The sequence below is a fragment of the Nyctibius grandis genome, chromosome 4 (assembly GCF_013368605.1).
Source record: "Nyctibius grandis isolate bNycGra1 chromosome 4, bNycGra1.pri, whole genome shotgun sequence".
NCBI classification, from domain to species: domain Eukaryota; kingdom Metazoa; phylum Chordata; class Aves; order Nyctibiiformes; family Nyctibiidae; genus Nyctibius; species Nyctibius grandis.
Genome location: NC_090661.1, coordinates 9,730,572 through 9,748,191, shown reverse-complemented (window position 1 = coordinate 9,748,191; position 17,620 = coordinate 9,730,572). Strand labels below are relative to the sequence as shown.

Sequence of the window (17,620 nt, the reverse complement as noted above, 5' to 3'; positions counted from 1 at the left end):
ATTCCTTTGGATTAATGCCTATGAAATGAGTTACATTATGTAAATGGCAGCAGGATCTGGCCTATTATGCCAGGCTGAGCTTGCTGATTTCTGGTGCTAAAATAAAGCTGGACAAAGAAGGATGCTTCCTAACATCTCTGCATTTTAATTACTTGTTGATCTCTACGACTACTTCATTTACAATTGAGCTGTTCTGGTCTGAAATGGTTTGTTGACCACCCCAACAATTGTTTTGTTTTTTATCTCATACCTGATGTAATAAGCTCTGTGGTACTTTGGCTGAAAAGCTCCTTTAGTTTCATTACTCTGAGGAGAGAAAGTTGCTTTTCGCTTTGGTCCAGTGAGATTTATTACCTGGAGTCACTCAGTTATTGTGATTGAAATTTCCACTCCGTGAGATGGTAACAGAAATCAAATTTGCAAACCCTGTCGGGGTAGTGGGATGTGAAAGTTGGATTAGGTAAAATCCTAATCTTTTATGAGTTGGATTCCACTTTTTTGTCCTATTCATATGCAGCAATCATTCAGCGTATTAGAGTAGCATGAGCTGTGGTTGAACATAGAAAGAGCACGTGGAAAATCCTAGTACAGGATTAGTCCAAAGCTATTTATGTTAAATGTAATCAGCAATAGTTCCTCTGCTATCATCGTTCATTGCTTGTAAATATGTTTACGCATGCTTAAAACGGGAACAGCCTCTTATATACCATCCTAATTTTTTTCTCTTGTTGCATAATAAATGGATGATTTTATAGCTATACATTAGTCATTTCCATGATAAAATATCATGTCACAAAAAAGAGGGAGCTTCCTTAAGCTCCTCATCGCAGTAGGAGGTGCAGAATACCCTGGGGAGAAATAAAAAGGAGGGCACTGGAGAGACAGATTAGCAAGGACTGTAGCAGAGGCAGGTGCCTGTCTCTGTGCCCACGCCGCCAGCAAAGCCACAGCTGGCCATCCTGTTATGCCAGAAAGCAGCAGAGACAAACGGGAACAAACAAAGGATGTAGTAAAAGGAAGATGGGTCCCTCTTGCTCAGTGAAATGAGTCTTTTGGAGAAGACCTGGGCAAAAGTATGGGACAATGAAAGGGAGGGGTAAAAAGCAAAGCATGTATCAGAAAATGGTATAGGTTGGTATGGGTGGGACTGGGACAAATCATGCCCTTCTAGACAGAGAGCCACTGTAACATCTGCTGGAGAGGGGCAGACTGGCAACAGCTGCCAGAAGAAAGACCTGCAGAGATTCACAGGAGTGAAGACATTGTCCATGCACTCAGGATGCTGAGGCAAGTCATTTTACAGATTGGGATTGCTGCTGCTTCTTGTGAGATGACTATGCTGTGGTGATACTGTGCATTTGTCATTTGATTAAGTACCAGAATTCTGCTGCCCTGTTGTAGCAGAGAAAGCCTGGATCTGACTCAATACTTTCAGAATATCGAAGACACACATGAGGGCTCTTGGTGTTAGATGTCGGATATGAATCTTTGGTTGTTAATGAATCCCATGACATGCTTATTTCCCAGCAGTTTGAAAACAGAGCAGCACCAGCCCTGTACTGTACTTCTGGACTATTAGTCCTGAGTTGGAATTTAACCTTGCACGTGGTAGGGTGCAAGCTTGAGTATCCATAACTATGGCTTTGACCTCTCCATAGACTCCTACAACAAAATGAGCCTAGGCCATTCTTATGCTAATGTAAGAAGGACGGGCACTTGGAGCTTTTGCTGCATAGTATTAATGCTGTCTGGAGACTTCTCAAATTCTTTCTGAGACATGTTTTGGACAACTGGCAATTACTGAACTGGCTGCTAGCTGCTGCCATCCTACCCATGTTCAGGTGTGCCTGCAGGCAAAAGCCTTGGCTAAACTCGCTCTCCTAGATGGCCAGAAAGGAGGCTAGCAAAGAGAAATTGGGCTAGTGCTGTACCTTCTCCAGCTGAAGTGCATCTGCTTTGACTCAGAAATTTACTGGCTCTTCACATGCTGATCCTTCTTCTTTGTGAAACGTAATCCTTGCATCACCTGCCCCTGCACACACTCTCACCCTCCCTCTTTCCTCTTCCCTCCTGTACTGATTCTCCAGTTCCCCTGGAGACCTCACTGACTCTTGTTCAGTCACTTTTCCCCCCACAGTCATGACTGTGGCTAAAATCTATGATTTTTAATCCTATTTCTAACTCTTGCGAGTGTTTCATTAGCTTGGCCTACTTTTCTTCTTTGGCTGTTTTAAAAACCTTTGAGGAGCTATTACTTGAGTGTTCAGCATCAGTACTAAGTGCAAATGAATATGCTTTACAAGCTAAATCTAGGCTGTTCTAGTGCTTTAAGGGACACAGTGCTTTGTGTTGTCCAGCTTCTGAGGGAGAGGCACAAATGAGACAGTAGTTGATAGAAGGGTGGAATAGCATTGTGATCCTGCCCTGTTAACCTAAGAGGTTTGTGCACCTCGAAGAAGAACTTTCGTGTAATTTTTTTTTAAAAAGAACATGGCAAGTAAATTGTGCATTTTTAATAGATCAGTGTACTGGATAATCAAGCTGTGCTCTTTTGACTGTATCTCTATTCATTAATATCAGAGAGAAATTGGAGTTACTGACCGAGCAGAAGAGGTTGGTTCAGTGATCTGACGATGCATTCGCACATTGTGTACGCAGTTCTCCTTCGTTCCTGCCTGAGCATCTAATGGAATATCAGGGGAGGTGTGGCTGATCTTCATGGAGGACTCCGGATAGGCTGTAGGCTGACCCAGATAATCCTCACTGTAGTCATGGTCATTGGTCTCTGTATCTGTGTAGTTCAGTGATTCTTGTTTGTTGTCTTTGTTTCCAAATGGCAGACCACGCTCTCGCCAAGGGATCCAACAAAGCTTCCAGGACACGAACAGAGAGACACCAAACAGAGCAAGACCACAGGCTGTGACAACTAGGGATAGCAAGCTTATTGAGATATCTGAAAACAAGAAAAACACATGCGTGTCACATCTTTGTGCTCTTTGAGCTCCACATCTACAAGGCATACAATATGGGGAGTAAACACCTCTGGATTGCAGATCTACAAAAATTAAACTCTGGTCCCTGCCACAGTCATATAATAGAAAATGTTCTATTTTTTTCCCCTGAAGTAAAAAAAATTAACCTTGTTTGGAATTCAGTATAAGGCTTCTTGATACAACTTAGTTTGTATTTTCCCTCCAAAAGCTGTGTGGGATGAAGGGTCATTCTAAATATGAAAAAGGCTGCTCATTTGTTCACTCAGCTTTCTACTGATGAAAGAGTAGTGCCTGCAGTACATTTTGTTTTTTCTTTATTTTCCTTTTATGTAGTGCAGTTTCCTTCACCTCCTTTAACAGGTCTTACTGTCTTCTCTTCCAGAGATTGTATTATACTTACACAACCATGAACATATGCACACATGCACATACGGGGCACCAATTTTTTTTAGGTATTTAACTGAAGTATCTTGTTTCATTACTTTAATTCCTTTCCTTCTAATCTTAGACTCATTATCTTTGCAAATGATTTTTGACTATCAATACATGTCTTGCTGTTCATCGTTTAGTTTAGGTATCAGTATCTCTTCAAAATTAAGATTTTTCTGGTTTTCAGCTCCAAAGGCTCTTTTTTTCTGTTTCCAAACTTCTGGTATAAAAAGAATGTGGAGATGAGTTTTCTGTTGTTTTTCCTCACATTCCTAGCATTACCCTACTCCATAATCATATCAACACAAACAAGTTATAACTGGGAGAGGCTTTTTCTCTGTTTTGCTTTGTTTTAAGTTGCACATTGGGAAAATGACTCAGTGGAACAGCTGTTTTTATGGTTACAGTGTTTTTGAAATGAGTTTCTCTGTGGATTACACAATACTCCATGCCTTAAACAAAATTAGTAAGATTTCTATTTTACTGCCTCAAATTATAAACACAACCTGATCAAAGCAATTCTTCACACTGCATGTAGGTTCAGAATGTCAGGCTGCATCTCTCTAGCTAACAGCTAGCCTGAATTTTCAAAGGATGGCATGAGGTTGAAATGTACTGCTCCTACGAGGACAATTATTTAAGAATGACAATTCAGATGAAACAGGTTCAGTCAATTTGAAAAACAAAAAAGAAGAATATTTTTTTTAAAAAAGTGGAAAAGTCAATACCTTCTGCCCCTGCTCTGAGTCTCATTCTCATTAGCCAGACAGATTACATTTCTGCAGAGGGGTAAGTGACACTACAATCGGTTTCACATAGGAGCTGTCCAGTTTATTTTGCATGCTGAAAACCAATTTTAAACAATTTTAGCCAGCATGGCCCTTTCTGTCCTTCTCCCAGTTGTATGAAGACAAAGCTCATTAACAGGGAGGACAGCACAGCAGCTGTTTGGAACTACAGCAAAGAGTTTCAGAGCTGAAATTAATTAAAGAAATTCCTCCCATGCATAATAGGCAATTTGGGAGAAAGCAGAATGGCGGTTCTTGATATTTTTGGAATATTTACTGGTAAACAAGTCTGGCAGTGGAGGCAGAGCACAACCTCTCCGTTTGATTAAAAGGCAGAGGAACCGGGATGAAGTAGTGAAAGACCTTCAGAATAAAACAATTTGTCTTGGTTTCCCTGGAGGAAAAGGAAGAAATACATGAGAGGTCTGCAAAAAGGTCACTTTTTCAAAGAACTGATTCAAGTAAATGATCCAGCATTGAAAGAAATGAGAAATTAGGAGTTGTCAGAACCAGCCAGAAGATTCTAAGGTGAGAACTGGAGTCTGCCCAGTGCCAAGGGTGGGTGAAGGTGAGGAACAATTTGAAAGGTAGACCAACAGTCCCCTACCTTGAGGATTACTTTAGCAGATGACACAGTTTAGATATCTAGAGAACTGACATCATTAGAAAAAATACCTGAGAGCAATATGAACTATTTTTCATTTGGAGAGTTTGAAGGGCTTTAATAATATACCTCTGCATTTAGTAATATAACACTGAGAACCTTTATCTCACAGCTTACTTTCAGAGAAGCTGGGTAATAAACAGTTCAGGTAACTTGCCAAGTTGCAGAATAAGAAGGGATTATTTTTCATCATTTTGGTTTTACTTCTTTCCGAGTCCTCAGGAACCATTTTTGTGTGAAATTTTTGTTTCTGTCGGTGGAAAAGGGACAATCATGTACCTGCCTTACTTCTATGAAAGATAGTGGGGCTAAAGGGCAGTGCTCTAAACTGTTACTTTCTATTGGACAGAAATTTTCAGATCCTGCACACCTGGCTGGCAATTTTCAGCAACTGGGTAGACCCAGTGTTAATAGCTGCGGTGACTGCAGTCCCAAGTGAAGACATTTTTGGCTGTATCCTGGAGCTGCTTCTACATTAGCCATTTGTACTGTTACATACTGTATTTTCTGTATAATTTTTACTCCATCTCAGTTTTTCTAAGCCCATTTATCTGTACTCCCACGTGCTAGCAGTACTCATCTGACGTCAGTGATTTCCTCTGCTTCGCAATGAGAGCAGGGTAAGTCTTGTTTGTCCTTACAAAAATCAGAGATGTGCAGCAAAGAAAGTGTTCCTCAAAAATCCATCTGCTTCTCAGTTTACTCTGCTTTCACCAGAATTAGTGCAATGGGTTTTCCAGAGCAGTATCTGATGTAAGTCTGAACTGCAACTGTGAATCAAAGTGCAGGCAAGCACTACAGGCAAGGCTGAGCAGTTTACAGGTACGCATGGACATTGGGAGCAGTGAGGAATGGTGCTGAGTATTTCAGAAGGAACAGGTTTTTTCAGTAGCATTGCAACATATAAATTTAGTGTGCATGTTGTGCCGTGTTTTTGATGATCATCTGTGCTCACTTTTAGCATTTGGCCTGTGCCATTAGTGGCTAACTAACATATCTACTCTCTGTACCTACTCTGCATTGAGCTCTTAATGCTTTGCAATGCAGAATCTCTTGAACACAAGGAAGGCCCCGGCGCCCATAGGTACTTGCATTGATCTCTTTCCTGGTGTAACCATGATGCCAGCCAACTGTCTTGAGGTGGTGTTATGAATCCACATCAAAATTTCATTAACTATAGTTTCTTGATCAAGGCTGTAGTGTGACCTGAGCTCCCAAATTCCAGCATGTCAGAATACCTGGACAGTATTCCAGCACGTTGATAATGGTAATGTGTTCCATAGAAAGTAAGTTCAAATTTTTTGTTAAAAACACTTACTTTTAAAATGGGTTAAAACAACCAATCAAAGCAATTCCATATACATACAGTGATTTTTTTATAAGCACATCCTCTGCGGTGTACTTTCATACACCAGTACAGGAGGCCTTTTGAGAGACAGAAATAAGAAGACAGACCTTCAGGGTAGCCCCACATTAGAAATTTTCAAGACTAGGGAGCTCCCATCTAATTTTTAGTCTATTAAGACTGTACCTTCATTGTTAGAGGACTTGGAAGACTGCCATTATTTCCGTGCAGTTATAACACCTTAGGTACTCAGCTGTGGTTTGCAGTAAGGCCACGGACACATAGGCTCCCTGAATATCTTGCTCATGGCACGTCTTACAGATATTCTGACATACTAATCAATTTTTGACCAGGTTATCATGTTTGAATCCCTTTTACTCTATGACTTTCAATTTCTTATTAATCTTCTATGCTTATCAGCATAATTAGTGCATTTGTTGATTTTTTGGTAGCAAGCACAAGGTTAAAAACAATGCAGAAATAGCAAGTGAAATAGAGTTTTCTACCAGTGGATCACATCATCAGTTATTATCACAGACTGAAGGGATGAGCATGGCCCTTCTGTGACAGATTTTATTACAATCAGTTTTATGACAGCTTTATCAAAAAGACTCATTTGGTTATGGAGTCATTGCTGGATCTTTTTTAAATTTTTTACTTAAATTTTCAAGTAGGTATGTTATACAAAGAAGAAAAATCCCACTCCTTATATCAAGAGATTGTATGATGGGAATATAAATTCTCATCTTCAGATTACCCTATTAAACGGAATCACAGAATCATTGGGGAAGGGATCCTTCAGATCATCTAGTTCAACACTCTGCTCAAGCAAGGTCACCTAAAGTAGGCTGCCCAGAACTGTACCCAGACAAAATTTCTCCACGGGTGGAGACTCCACAGCCTCTATGGGCAACCTCTTCCAATATGTGACCACCCTCAAAAAGGCTAATAACGTAATTTTATTTTGGTACGGACAAGATATTAAGTGAGTAACATTCTTTAGATCACAATACAAATATGTCAATAAAACTCTAAGATCATCTAGGAAAAAAAAGAAACAAAATCATGCCTCTGTTTATATTGCACCGGTTTTTAATATAGCTCTACTGAACATAAGCTTTTATATTGACTTTGAATGAAATCATAGACTGTTCCAAAATAACCTGAGTTAGTGTTGAATTTATACATATATATTGCATGTTTCTTGTTCAGTATTGGAGGTTATAAGACTAAAGGTAAATGTATCATAGAACCATAGAACCATAGAATGGTTTTGGTTGGAAGGGACCTTAAAGATCATCTAGTTCCAATCCCCCTGCCACAGGCAGGGACACCTTTCCACTAGACCAGGTTGCTCAAAGCCTCATCCAATCTGGCCTTAAACACTGCCAGGGAGGGGGCATCTACAGCTTCTCTGGGCAACCTGTTCCAGTGTCTCACTACCCTCACAGTAAAGAATTTCTTCCTAATATCTAATCTAAATCTATCCTCTTTCAGTTTAAAACCATTCCCCCTTGTCCTATCACTACATGCCCTTGTAAAAAGTCCATTCAAATTCTGACAGTACAAAATTGCAGGCCTGTGACTTTTTTCTGGCACAAATTGTTGTGCCTTACCCTCTAAAACTCTGACGTTGAAAAAACTTACCAAAAAAATAGACATAGGAAATATGGAAATAATAGTGGTGGTTTTGTCTGTTCATATGTAAAACAAGGGATGAAATAATTTTTTTTCCTTCTTTTATTTGTTACCATTTGAATTGCTAAATATTACACAAAATCAAATAGCTAAATTAGCCAACAGTGGGAGAGATCAATAGCTAATGTAGATCAATGCATGTATCCAGATATGCAACTGGAGTTACAGAGTCAAAAGGCACAAACTAAACTATTTGGATTTATCCGACTCCAAAAGATGCAAATAAAAGCAAACATATGAAGAAAATAAAGCAACCCAGAATTTCTGATTAACCAGGCATAGACAGGACATCTCATCAAAGGAACTGCAGAGCAATAATATAATTATTTGGGTAATCAAGTTTTTGGTTGCCTGGTTGTGATCAGTGTTCTATCAAACGAATCCCTTTCCCAGCAAACTGGCTGTAATCTGGTTTAACTTGAAGCTGAAAGAGTTTTGCCAGAAATCCTAACTAGGAGAGTTCTTTTAACAAGTTCTTATTGAAATAAAACAAGCTTTCTTCTCTATGCTTATTTACTCTTCTCTTTTTATTATGACGAGTATTCAGATATGCTAGCATTATTGTAATACATAGATTGGCCTATTAGGTGAAGTTTGGCTAGCAAGAAATGAAATAAATCTTAGCAATTTAAAATCTTGAAATATAGATGTTTTTAGTCCAATACAAGCAATCTTTGCTGATTTAACAACCAACCAATTTCAAAAAGCATTCGATTCAACAGTGCAGTCAAATAGAAAATGATAAAATTAACTTGTTCTGAATAATCATGTTACTAAACTTTAGGACATATTGGGACAGATCAGTCAATCTTTATGAATATGATTCAGTCCAAATTCAATGGTAATTTCAAGCTGTTATTTCCAGAGAAAAAAATGGTCCTCCATTCATTAAGTTCTTGTTGCTTAGGGGAAGATTTTAAGGAACATGAAGTGGTTAGACAACTAACTTCTTGAAAAACAATGGAAACATCAGTGCCTGTTGCTTAAATCCTAGCTGTGCTTTTGAAAATCTAAATTGTCTTTCCTCCATGCAAATAAATCTATTGAGGCTTAGCCATAATTCAGCTCAGTAGTTGTACTATAAGAGCAACTTTTTTTTTTTTAAACCTAGAAGTCTAAGACCCTAACTTTTCCAGAGGAGAAGTGTTGTTTGGACGAAGTATCTGAAGTACTTACTGAAGCGGTTTTAACCTAATATTGCAGTGTAGTTTCATTTGTGCTTCACAAGTTTTTCTTAATTAACATAGCTGGCACTTGTTCAGGATGAAAGGTGTCTCTTTGCAAAGACTCCTGAGACAAAGGAATAATTCTCAGCTAATATATTCTTCTCTGAAATATTCCTGAGCAGAGTTACTTACCCTTAATACTATGTTTAGAAACTTTCTGGGAAATTCTTTAAAGTAAGGCAGCTGAAAACCAAGGGAGCGAATCTCAGATTATACTAATTTTATTACACATAAATACTCCAGCTCTTATCTGTCTGACCCTGAGGTTTATGAATGTGGACCTATGAAACAGGCCTAAGTGAGATCAGTGTCAGGGTTTTATATAGTAATAATGTTTTCCATGATCTGAAAATTTGTTTGTAACTGGGCTTTACTGATATTTGAGGCTGTTAGTAGCTTTTAGTGACTACATTTTTTTCAAGGTATGAGTTCTACATCCTATAGGTAGGTCTTAAGGTATGTAAAGCTCTTGTGTTGATTAAGGCACTGTTCTAATCCTCTGAGTGACTTGCATATATTTTTATTCTGAAATAGTGTTACAAATTCCAGTTTATCAGTGTGTGCTTTTTCTTTATCTATCTGCTTTGCTTAGGTTACAAATTTGAGTAAGTTTTTTCCAGGTATTGCTTTAAATTAACTAAGTTTCATAAATTAACTAGATCAATGACGTATAATCCTAGGACTTCGCCAATGTAATTATCAATTAGTTTAAATGTACATAAATTCCATAGCACAATTTCAATATGAAATCAGAGTTACCAAATGGCCATACAAAATACTCACAACAAAAAGTGCATAAGCAATAGAGATTTGTTTGCTCAGAATATTTTTCCAGCAGCAATTGCTGTAATGTGTCAGTTTTGAATTATAAGATTGATGTAATAGTTTATTGGTAAAATCACAAAATTAGAGCTTTAAGCAAAAAAAAAAAAAAAAAAGAAATTGTTCATGAACATTCATGAGCAGGAAAAAAGGCTTCAAAACATAGCAAAATATTCTTTTTTTTTTAATTATTTTGTAGCAGCAGAAAGATTTTAGTTTTTTTTATTAAGAAGAAGAATTATGTAAGCAGAATGTTCTGTTTGTAATTCAGGTAAGGTGACTTCATATTGAGATAGTGTATTAATTGCAATCAAAATTGTATGTGAGCACAACACTCAAAAGTGTACTTGCTGAAGAAAACTGATCAGTCTCTGTGATTAAGCTTAACACCTGTAATACAGTAAGTTAAACTTGTTCTAAGAAGAATTTCTTCTTGTTTGCGCATCTATTTCCTCTTAAAATATTTACTCTGCATTAATGCAAATCTCCTTGACAACTTAGCTGACATATAATATTCTGCTAGAGTTTGTAAGTGGCAAAAAACGTCTTTACTAATCAGCTGGCTGAACAAGCAGTGATTCTTAAAGACACAGTTGAGAGGAGTCACATGTTCAAGGGCTTACATTTTACTTTCTGACAACTTGCAGTGGTATCTACTAACACAGAACTATGCTGTCCCTCTTGTGAAAACTAAAGCTTCCATTTCACAAGAAACGTGAATACAAAGAAAGCATATTAGAAAATAAAATTTGTCATGACTGCACATACACAACTGTAATAAGTTTTATCCGGGTTCGCATGCCTCAGTTCTTTCTGATAGTTACCATATTCTCTTTGCATACATACTTCGCACAACTGATAAAATACTGTATACATTTGGTCTTGTCATACCTAGAAAAAATATTATACAGTATAATCTCAAAAAAATGCATAACTAATAACAACAGAAGAGAGGACACCAGTTTTAAAGATACATGCCAGATTGTCAAGTTCGCTATGTGTAATGTGACATGGAGATGGCCTGAAGGGTTCTATCGCATCTCGTTAGGCACAATCACTTAAGGTGCTACATTTGCAGGACAGGAAATGTAGCCGGAGCAAATATGAGATTTTCTATAAGCCATTTGGCATTTGAGAAACGCTTATAGATTGATGGCTAAAAGGAGAAGCTGGTGATATGCTGAGTGGGAAAGAAATTTTAGGGGTATTTATTTATACTGCAAATTCATATGACTGTCAGTTGTTAGGTCCTTTATAGTGCAAAAACTGAGTAGCTGTGCTTTGTAAGAGTTACAGTTCCCAAGACTGCAGTCAAGAGCTGTAATGCGTATTTTCACCCACCCACTTGCTCTGCTACTTCTTGGGGATACTTTAAATAGAATCAGATTAATTATTTGCTTGGAATAAAGGATACACTTAGAGTTTTCTTTTTCTTGTAGAATCATTCATAAAGTGAACTGAGTTGCTAATTTAATAATTGCAAATGTTTATTTTTATTTTTTTTTAAAGGATGGAAAAGAGTAGTTCATAAGGTAACTGAGCAATTTAACTTCTCATCCAGTCGTAGAAAGTGGCTAGCCACTTTTGGCAAATACTGTGTATGTTCCCTCATTGGCAGAATGAAAGGTTTTAATAGAGAAATGAATGATGAAGAATGAATAAAGAACAACCATGCTTTCTAGGTGAAATTTTTGGACAAATCATGTGTGCTAAAAAGTACGAAACTTTAAAGATTTGTGAACATTTTCATGAATAAGCTATCAGAGCATACATTAATCTTGAATGTTATGACCCTACAAATAATAAGGAAGAGAAATTGCCATTTATTTCTACAATATATAGCCAGTAGCAGGAATTCCACAGGCTATGGAAGAAGAGCAAACAGCTTATTTGAACCATGCCAGTAAGCTTTAAATTCCATTATAATCCTTGAAAGCCCAGTAAGTTGCAATAAATAGTAAAGCAGTATCTGAGAACACTAAAAGAAATGACAGAGAAGCGTTTCACTTCCCACTTGTATAAAACTGTACAGTAATATTGTACCAAAGTGCTCAAAACAATAGTTACAGAGATATGTTATAAAAAATAATAATGAAGAAGCAACATTTTCTGCAGATTTTTAACAAATTCCTTTTAATTTTGATACCCTTTAGGGCACAATCTTTCCAGGGGAAAAACAAAAAAAAGGTACTTACCCAAATGTTTCATCAAATGACTTTCTTTTGGTGGGAAAATTTGTGGAATTAAATTACTTTGAAGAACCATGGAAGATGTGGACAGACCACTAAAGTATTTCAATGGCTGTTTGAGCTTTAGCAAAATTTAGGTTTCACATTCAGATCTAAAGATGTGTACATGTAAATATATATATACACATATAATGTGATGAATATAATGTAATATGATGAAAAAATATTTTCACAGAACCAGCCATAATGATTAATAGGAGTTGCGTCACTCACATAGTTCTAGAACAAATCTATATAACATATTTTTCTTTCAAAGTTCCATTTTCTTTTCTATTGAAAGCACTGAATTTCATCTACCAGTTGGCTATTTGTCCCTTTAATATTCTTAAGCCCAGTGGAAACCATTAGCCTTTCTAATTTTGAATAATCTAAAAAAAAAATATGTATTTTTGAACTTTACTTCCTTCATTTTGACTTTTTAAGGAAATAAATATGTAAGAAAAAAGAAGACAGTATTACTCTTCTGGGCAATTTATGCAGAACAGAAGTGCAAGCTTCTCTTTAAACTCAGACTGCTTCGAATGGAAATGAGGTCAATTATTTCATTAGCTTCCTTTTCAGAATAAAGTACTCTAAGCCTATATTACGGGAGTTTGGCACATCACAGTGGTTCAATATTTACAATCCTTGCTTTACATTTAAGGAAGTCAAAATTCTTTTGCTTTCTGTACACTGGCTGGCAGATCATAAAAAGGTTGCCACAAGTGTTGAAACCTCACAAGGGACTTCAGGAAAGTTCCCTGCATAGACTGATACAGATAAAGAGGAAATATATTACTTACCTCGACCTTCATGAACCTAATGAGATGTTTATATCTCTTTTTCGGTTTGGCTGGTCTTCCCCGTGCCCCCGCCCCCAAAAGACTGTACTCTCATGCCTACATCTAGACTAGAAAGATAGTTTACAACATTCTCAAACCGCTCTGGTTAGGGCTTCTTCATGTTAACTGGTTGTCCTGGACTTGTTACACATTATTCTTTCTGAAAAGTAAACTATCCCAAACCACTAGCATCTTAAACTGATTAAATAGCCTGATTTTTCTTTTAGGAGGGAGCTGTTGGCATAAAGGGAATTAAAGACAGCTTTGAAAGCATTTATCCTTCTCAGATCACAGAATCACAGAATCACAGAATGTTAGGGATTGGAAGGGACCTCGAAAGATCATCTAGTCCAATCCCCCTGCCGGGGCAGGATTGCCTAGACCATATCACACAGGAATGCGTCCAGGCGGGTTTTGAATGTCTCCAGAGAAGGAGACTCCACAACCTCTCTGGGCAGCCCGTTCCAGTGTTCGGTCACCCTCACCGTAAAGAAGTTTTTCCTCATATTTATGTGGAACCTCCTGTGTTCCAGCTTGCACCCATTGCCCCTTGTCCTGTCAAGGGATGTCACTGAGAAGAGCCTGGCTCCATCCTCTTGACACTTGCCCTTTACATATTTATAAACATTAATGAGGTCACCCCTCAGTCTCCTCTTCTCCAAGCTAAAGAGACCCAGCTCCCTCAGCCTCTCCTCATAAGGGAGATGTTCCACTCCCTTAATCATCTTCATGGCTCTGCACTGGACTCTCTCTAGCAGTTCCCTGTCCTTCTTGAACTGAGGAGCCCAGAACTGGACACAATACTCCTGATGCGGCCTCACCAGGGCAGAGTAGAGGGGGAGGAGAACCTCTCTCGACCTGCTGACCACACCCCTTCTAATACACCCCAGGATGCCATTGGCCTTCTTGGCCACAAGGGCACACTGCTGGCTCATGGTCATCCTGTTGTCCACTAGGACCCCCAGGTTCCTTTCCCCTACGCTGCTCTCCAACAGGTCTGCCCCCAACTTGTACTGGTACATGGGGTTGTTCTTGCCCAGATGCAGGACTCTACACTTGCCCTTGTTATATTTCATTAAATTTCTCCCCGCCCAACTCTCCAGCCTGTCCAGGTCCCTCTGAATGGCTGCGCAGCCTTCCGGCACGTCAGCCATTTCTCCCAGTTTTGTGTCATCAGCGAACTTGCTGACAGCGCACTCTAATCCCTCATCCAAGTCATTAATGAATATATTGAATAGAACTGGTCCCAGAACCGACCCTTGCGGGACTCCGCTAGACACAGGCCTCCAACTGGACTCTGTCCCATTGACCACCCCTCTCTGGCTTCTTTCCTTCAGCCAGTTCACAATCCACCTCACTACCCGATCATCCAGATCACACTTCCCCAGTTTAACTGCGAGGATGCTGTGGGAGACCGTGTCAAACGCTTTACTGAAATCGAGATAGACCACATCCACAGCTTTACCATCATCTGTCCACTGGGTTACATCCTCATAAAAGGCTATCAAGTTGGTTGAGCATGACTTCCCCTTGGTGAAGCCATGCTGAGTGCCCCTAATGATCCCCCTATCCTTGATGTGCCTAGAGACAGCACCAAGAACAAGTTGTTCCATCACCTTTCCGGGGATGGAGGTGAGGCTGACCGGTCTATAGTTACCCGGGTCCTCCTTCTTGCCCTTTTTGAAGACTGGAGTGACATTCGCTTTCCTCCAGTCCTCAGGCACCTCTCCTGTTGCCCACGACTTAGCAAAGATGATGGAGAGTGGCCTAGCAATGACTTCCGCCAGCTCCCTCAGCACCCGCGGGTGCATCCCATCAGGGCCCATGGATTTATGGACGTCCAGGTTGCTTAATTGGTCCTTGACCCAGCCCTCATCAACCAAGACAGATTCCTCCTCTATCCTGACTTCTTCTGAGGCCTCAGGGGTCCGGGGCTCCTCAGGACAGCCTCCAGCAGTATAGACAGAGGCAAAGAAGGCATTCAGTAACTCCGCCTTCTTTTTATCCTCTGTCTCCAGGGCCCCCACCTCATTCATCAGTGGGCCTACATTGCCTCTAGTGTTGGCTTTACCTGCAATGTATTTGAAGAAGCCCTTTCTGTTGTCCTTGACCTCTCTTGCAAGGTTTAATTCCAAGGAGGCCTTAGCTTTCCTAGTTGCCTCCCTACATCCTCTGACAACAGACTTATATTCCTCCCAAGTGGCCAGCCCCTCCTTCCACGATCTGTACACCCTCTTCTTCCACTTGAGTTTGCCCAGCAGTTCCCTGTTTAACCATGCAGGTCTCCTGGTACCCTTCCTTGACTTCCTACCTGTTGGGATGCTCTGATCTTGAGCTCGGAAGAAGCAGTCCTTGAATGCTAACCAACTATTTTGGGCCCCCTTACCTTCTAGTACCCTGTCCCATGGGATTTCCCCTAGCAATTGCTTGAAAAGGCCAAAGTTGGCCCTCCTGAAGTTCAGGGTTGTGATTCTGCTAGCTATTCTGTTCCTGCCACATGAGATCCTGAACTCTACCATCTCATGGTCACTACAACCAAGGCTGCCCTCAACCTTCACCTCTTCAACCAGACCCTCCTTGTTAGTGAGGATAAGATCCAGCAGCGCTCCTCTCCTAGTTGGCTCATCCACCATTTGCATCAGAAAGTTATCATCAATGCACTGGAGGAACCTCCTGGACTGAGGATGGCTGGCTGAGTAGGCCTCCCAGCAAATATCAGGGTAGTTGAAATCCCCCACAACAACCAGGCCCTGTAATTGCGAGACTGCTCTCAGCTGCCTGTAGAAGGCCTCATCACCCTCCTCATCCTGATCCGGTGGCCTGTAATAGACACCCACAACAGTATCACCCCTGCCAGCCTGCCCCTTAATTCGCACCCACAAACTCTCAACTCGCTCCTGATCCGCCCCTGGACAGAACTCAATACATTCTAGCTGCTCACTCACATAAAGAGCAACTCCACCACCTCTCCTTAGCGGCCTGTCTTTCCTGAACAGGACATAGCCATCCATGACCACATTCCAGTCATGCGAGGCATCCCACCAAGTCTCTGTAATTGCCACTAGATCATAGCCCCCCGACCGAACACGGATTTCCAACTCCTCCTGTTTATTCCCCATGCTGCGTGCATTGGTGTACAGGCATTTCAGGGAGCAAGCTGAGCACACCGATTTCACCCCAGGGGGATGGGGGGCCTCCTGGTCTACCTCAACACTAGAGCGTTGCCCCAGTGGTGCAAGCCCAGCTACTACCCGATCCCCCTTCAAATCTACTTTAAAGCTCTCCGAATGAGCCCTGCTAATTCCTGTCCCAGAACCCTTTTGCCCCTACGACATAAGCCTTTCCCATGTATTACCGTCACGCCTGTTGTCTTATAAAACCAGCCATTATCAAAGAACCCAAAGCCCTGTCTGTAGCACCAGTCTCGTAGCCAGGCATTAATAGAAAGAATCCTACTATTCCATCCCACGTCATCACCTGAAAATGGAAGGAGGGAGGAGAAAACAACTTGTGCCCCAGACTCTTTCACCAACCGTCCTAGGGCCTTGTAGTCTTTCTTCATCCCCCTCAGACTACGGGATGCAGCTTCTTCCCCACCTGTCTGGAAGATCAGCAGGGGGTAGTAGTCTGTGGCCTTCACCAGGTTGGGGAGTTGCCTGGTGATATCCCTGATTCGGGCTCCAGGCAGGCTGCAGACCTCCCTGTGATGGGGGTCAGCTCTGCAAATTGGGCCCTCAGATCCCTTTAGGAAGGAGTCTCCAACCACTAAAACTCTTATCTTCTTCCTTGTGGAGGAGGTAGCTATACGCCTGTCAGGTTTTTCTGACTGTGGTGGGACCTCTGATATAGGTTGCCTCTCCACCACATCCCCATTGGACTGGCTGTATTCCATTAGGGCTTCATATCTATTGCTCAGAGGCACCTGTGGAGGCAAGGTAGGCAAGGAGGGCACTCGCCTTTTGCCACAGCCATAGACTTGCCTCCACTCACTCCTCTCCTCTAGGTTATCATTTTCCACCTGAGAGGGGCAGAGTACAGGGGTCCCTCGATCCTGGGAGCTCTCCGGCAGGTGCTCCCATTTTTGTTGCAGGGAGGGCAGAGCCTGGCTCCACCAGTCTATCTCCATTTCAGCCTCCCGAATGCTCCTAAGCCTTTCTACTTCGGCTTGAAGCCTTTCAACCTGGCTTTGCAGCTGTGCCGCTCGGCCAAGCAGATCATCTACTTGCTCACAGCGCACACAGCCCCCTGACACCACAGAGACGCTGTAGCATTCCCTGCAGCCTGCGACCTGCACCATCGCCTCCTTCCGTGGGAGCTCTGTCTGGGTTCCCACATCCATTTTGGTCTTCTTCCGCCGGGTAGATACCATTGTTCTTTCACTGAACTGGGAAATACCTGTTGGTGCCACCCCTGGTTCACACCTCCTTGGCACCTTTCTCGCCTTGTGCACTGGGAGGGAGTCAGCGCCCTCCCCAACGAGCTGCAAACGGCTGCGGCCTCTCCCGCCCTGGGACACACCCAGTCACAGCTAAGTCTCCCTCTCCCCTCTGGGCAGGGACTAGTCCCTGTCCTCCAGCAGACTTTT

The 17,620-nt window shown here is 41.1% G+C and overlaps 1 protein-coding gene across 1 annotated transcript in view; it reads right to left on the bottom strand.

Annotated features, from left to right (window-relative positions):
* Positions 1-17,620, bottom strand: part of LOC137662649 (synaptotagmin-9) — a 73,699-nt gene that overhangs the window by 28,436 nt on the left and 27,643 nt on the right. The window contains exon 2 of the mRNA XM_068399263.1: positions 2,602-2,953. Within this exon, the coding sequence (XP_068255364.1) occupies positions 2,602-2,953 (352 nt within the window). The remainder of the gene's footprint in view (positions 1-2,601; positions 2,954-17,620) is intronic.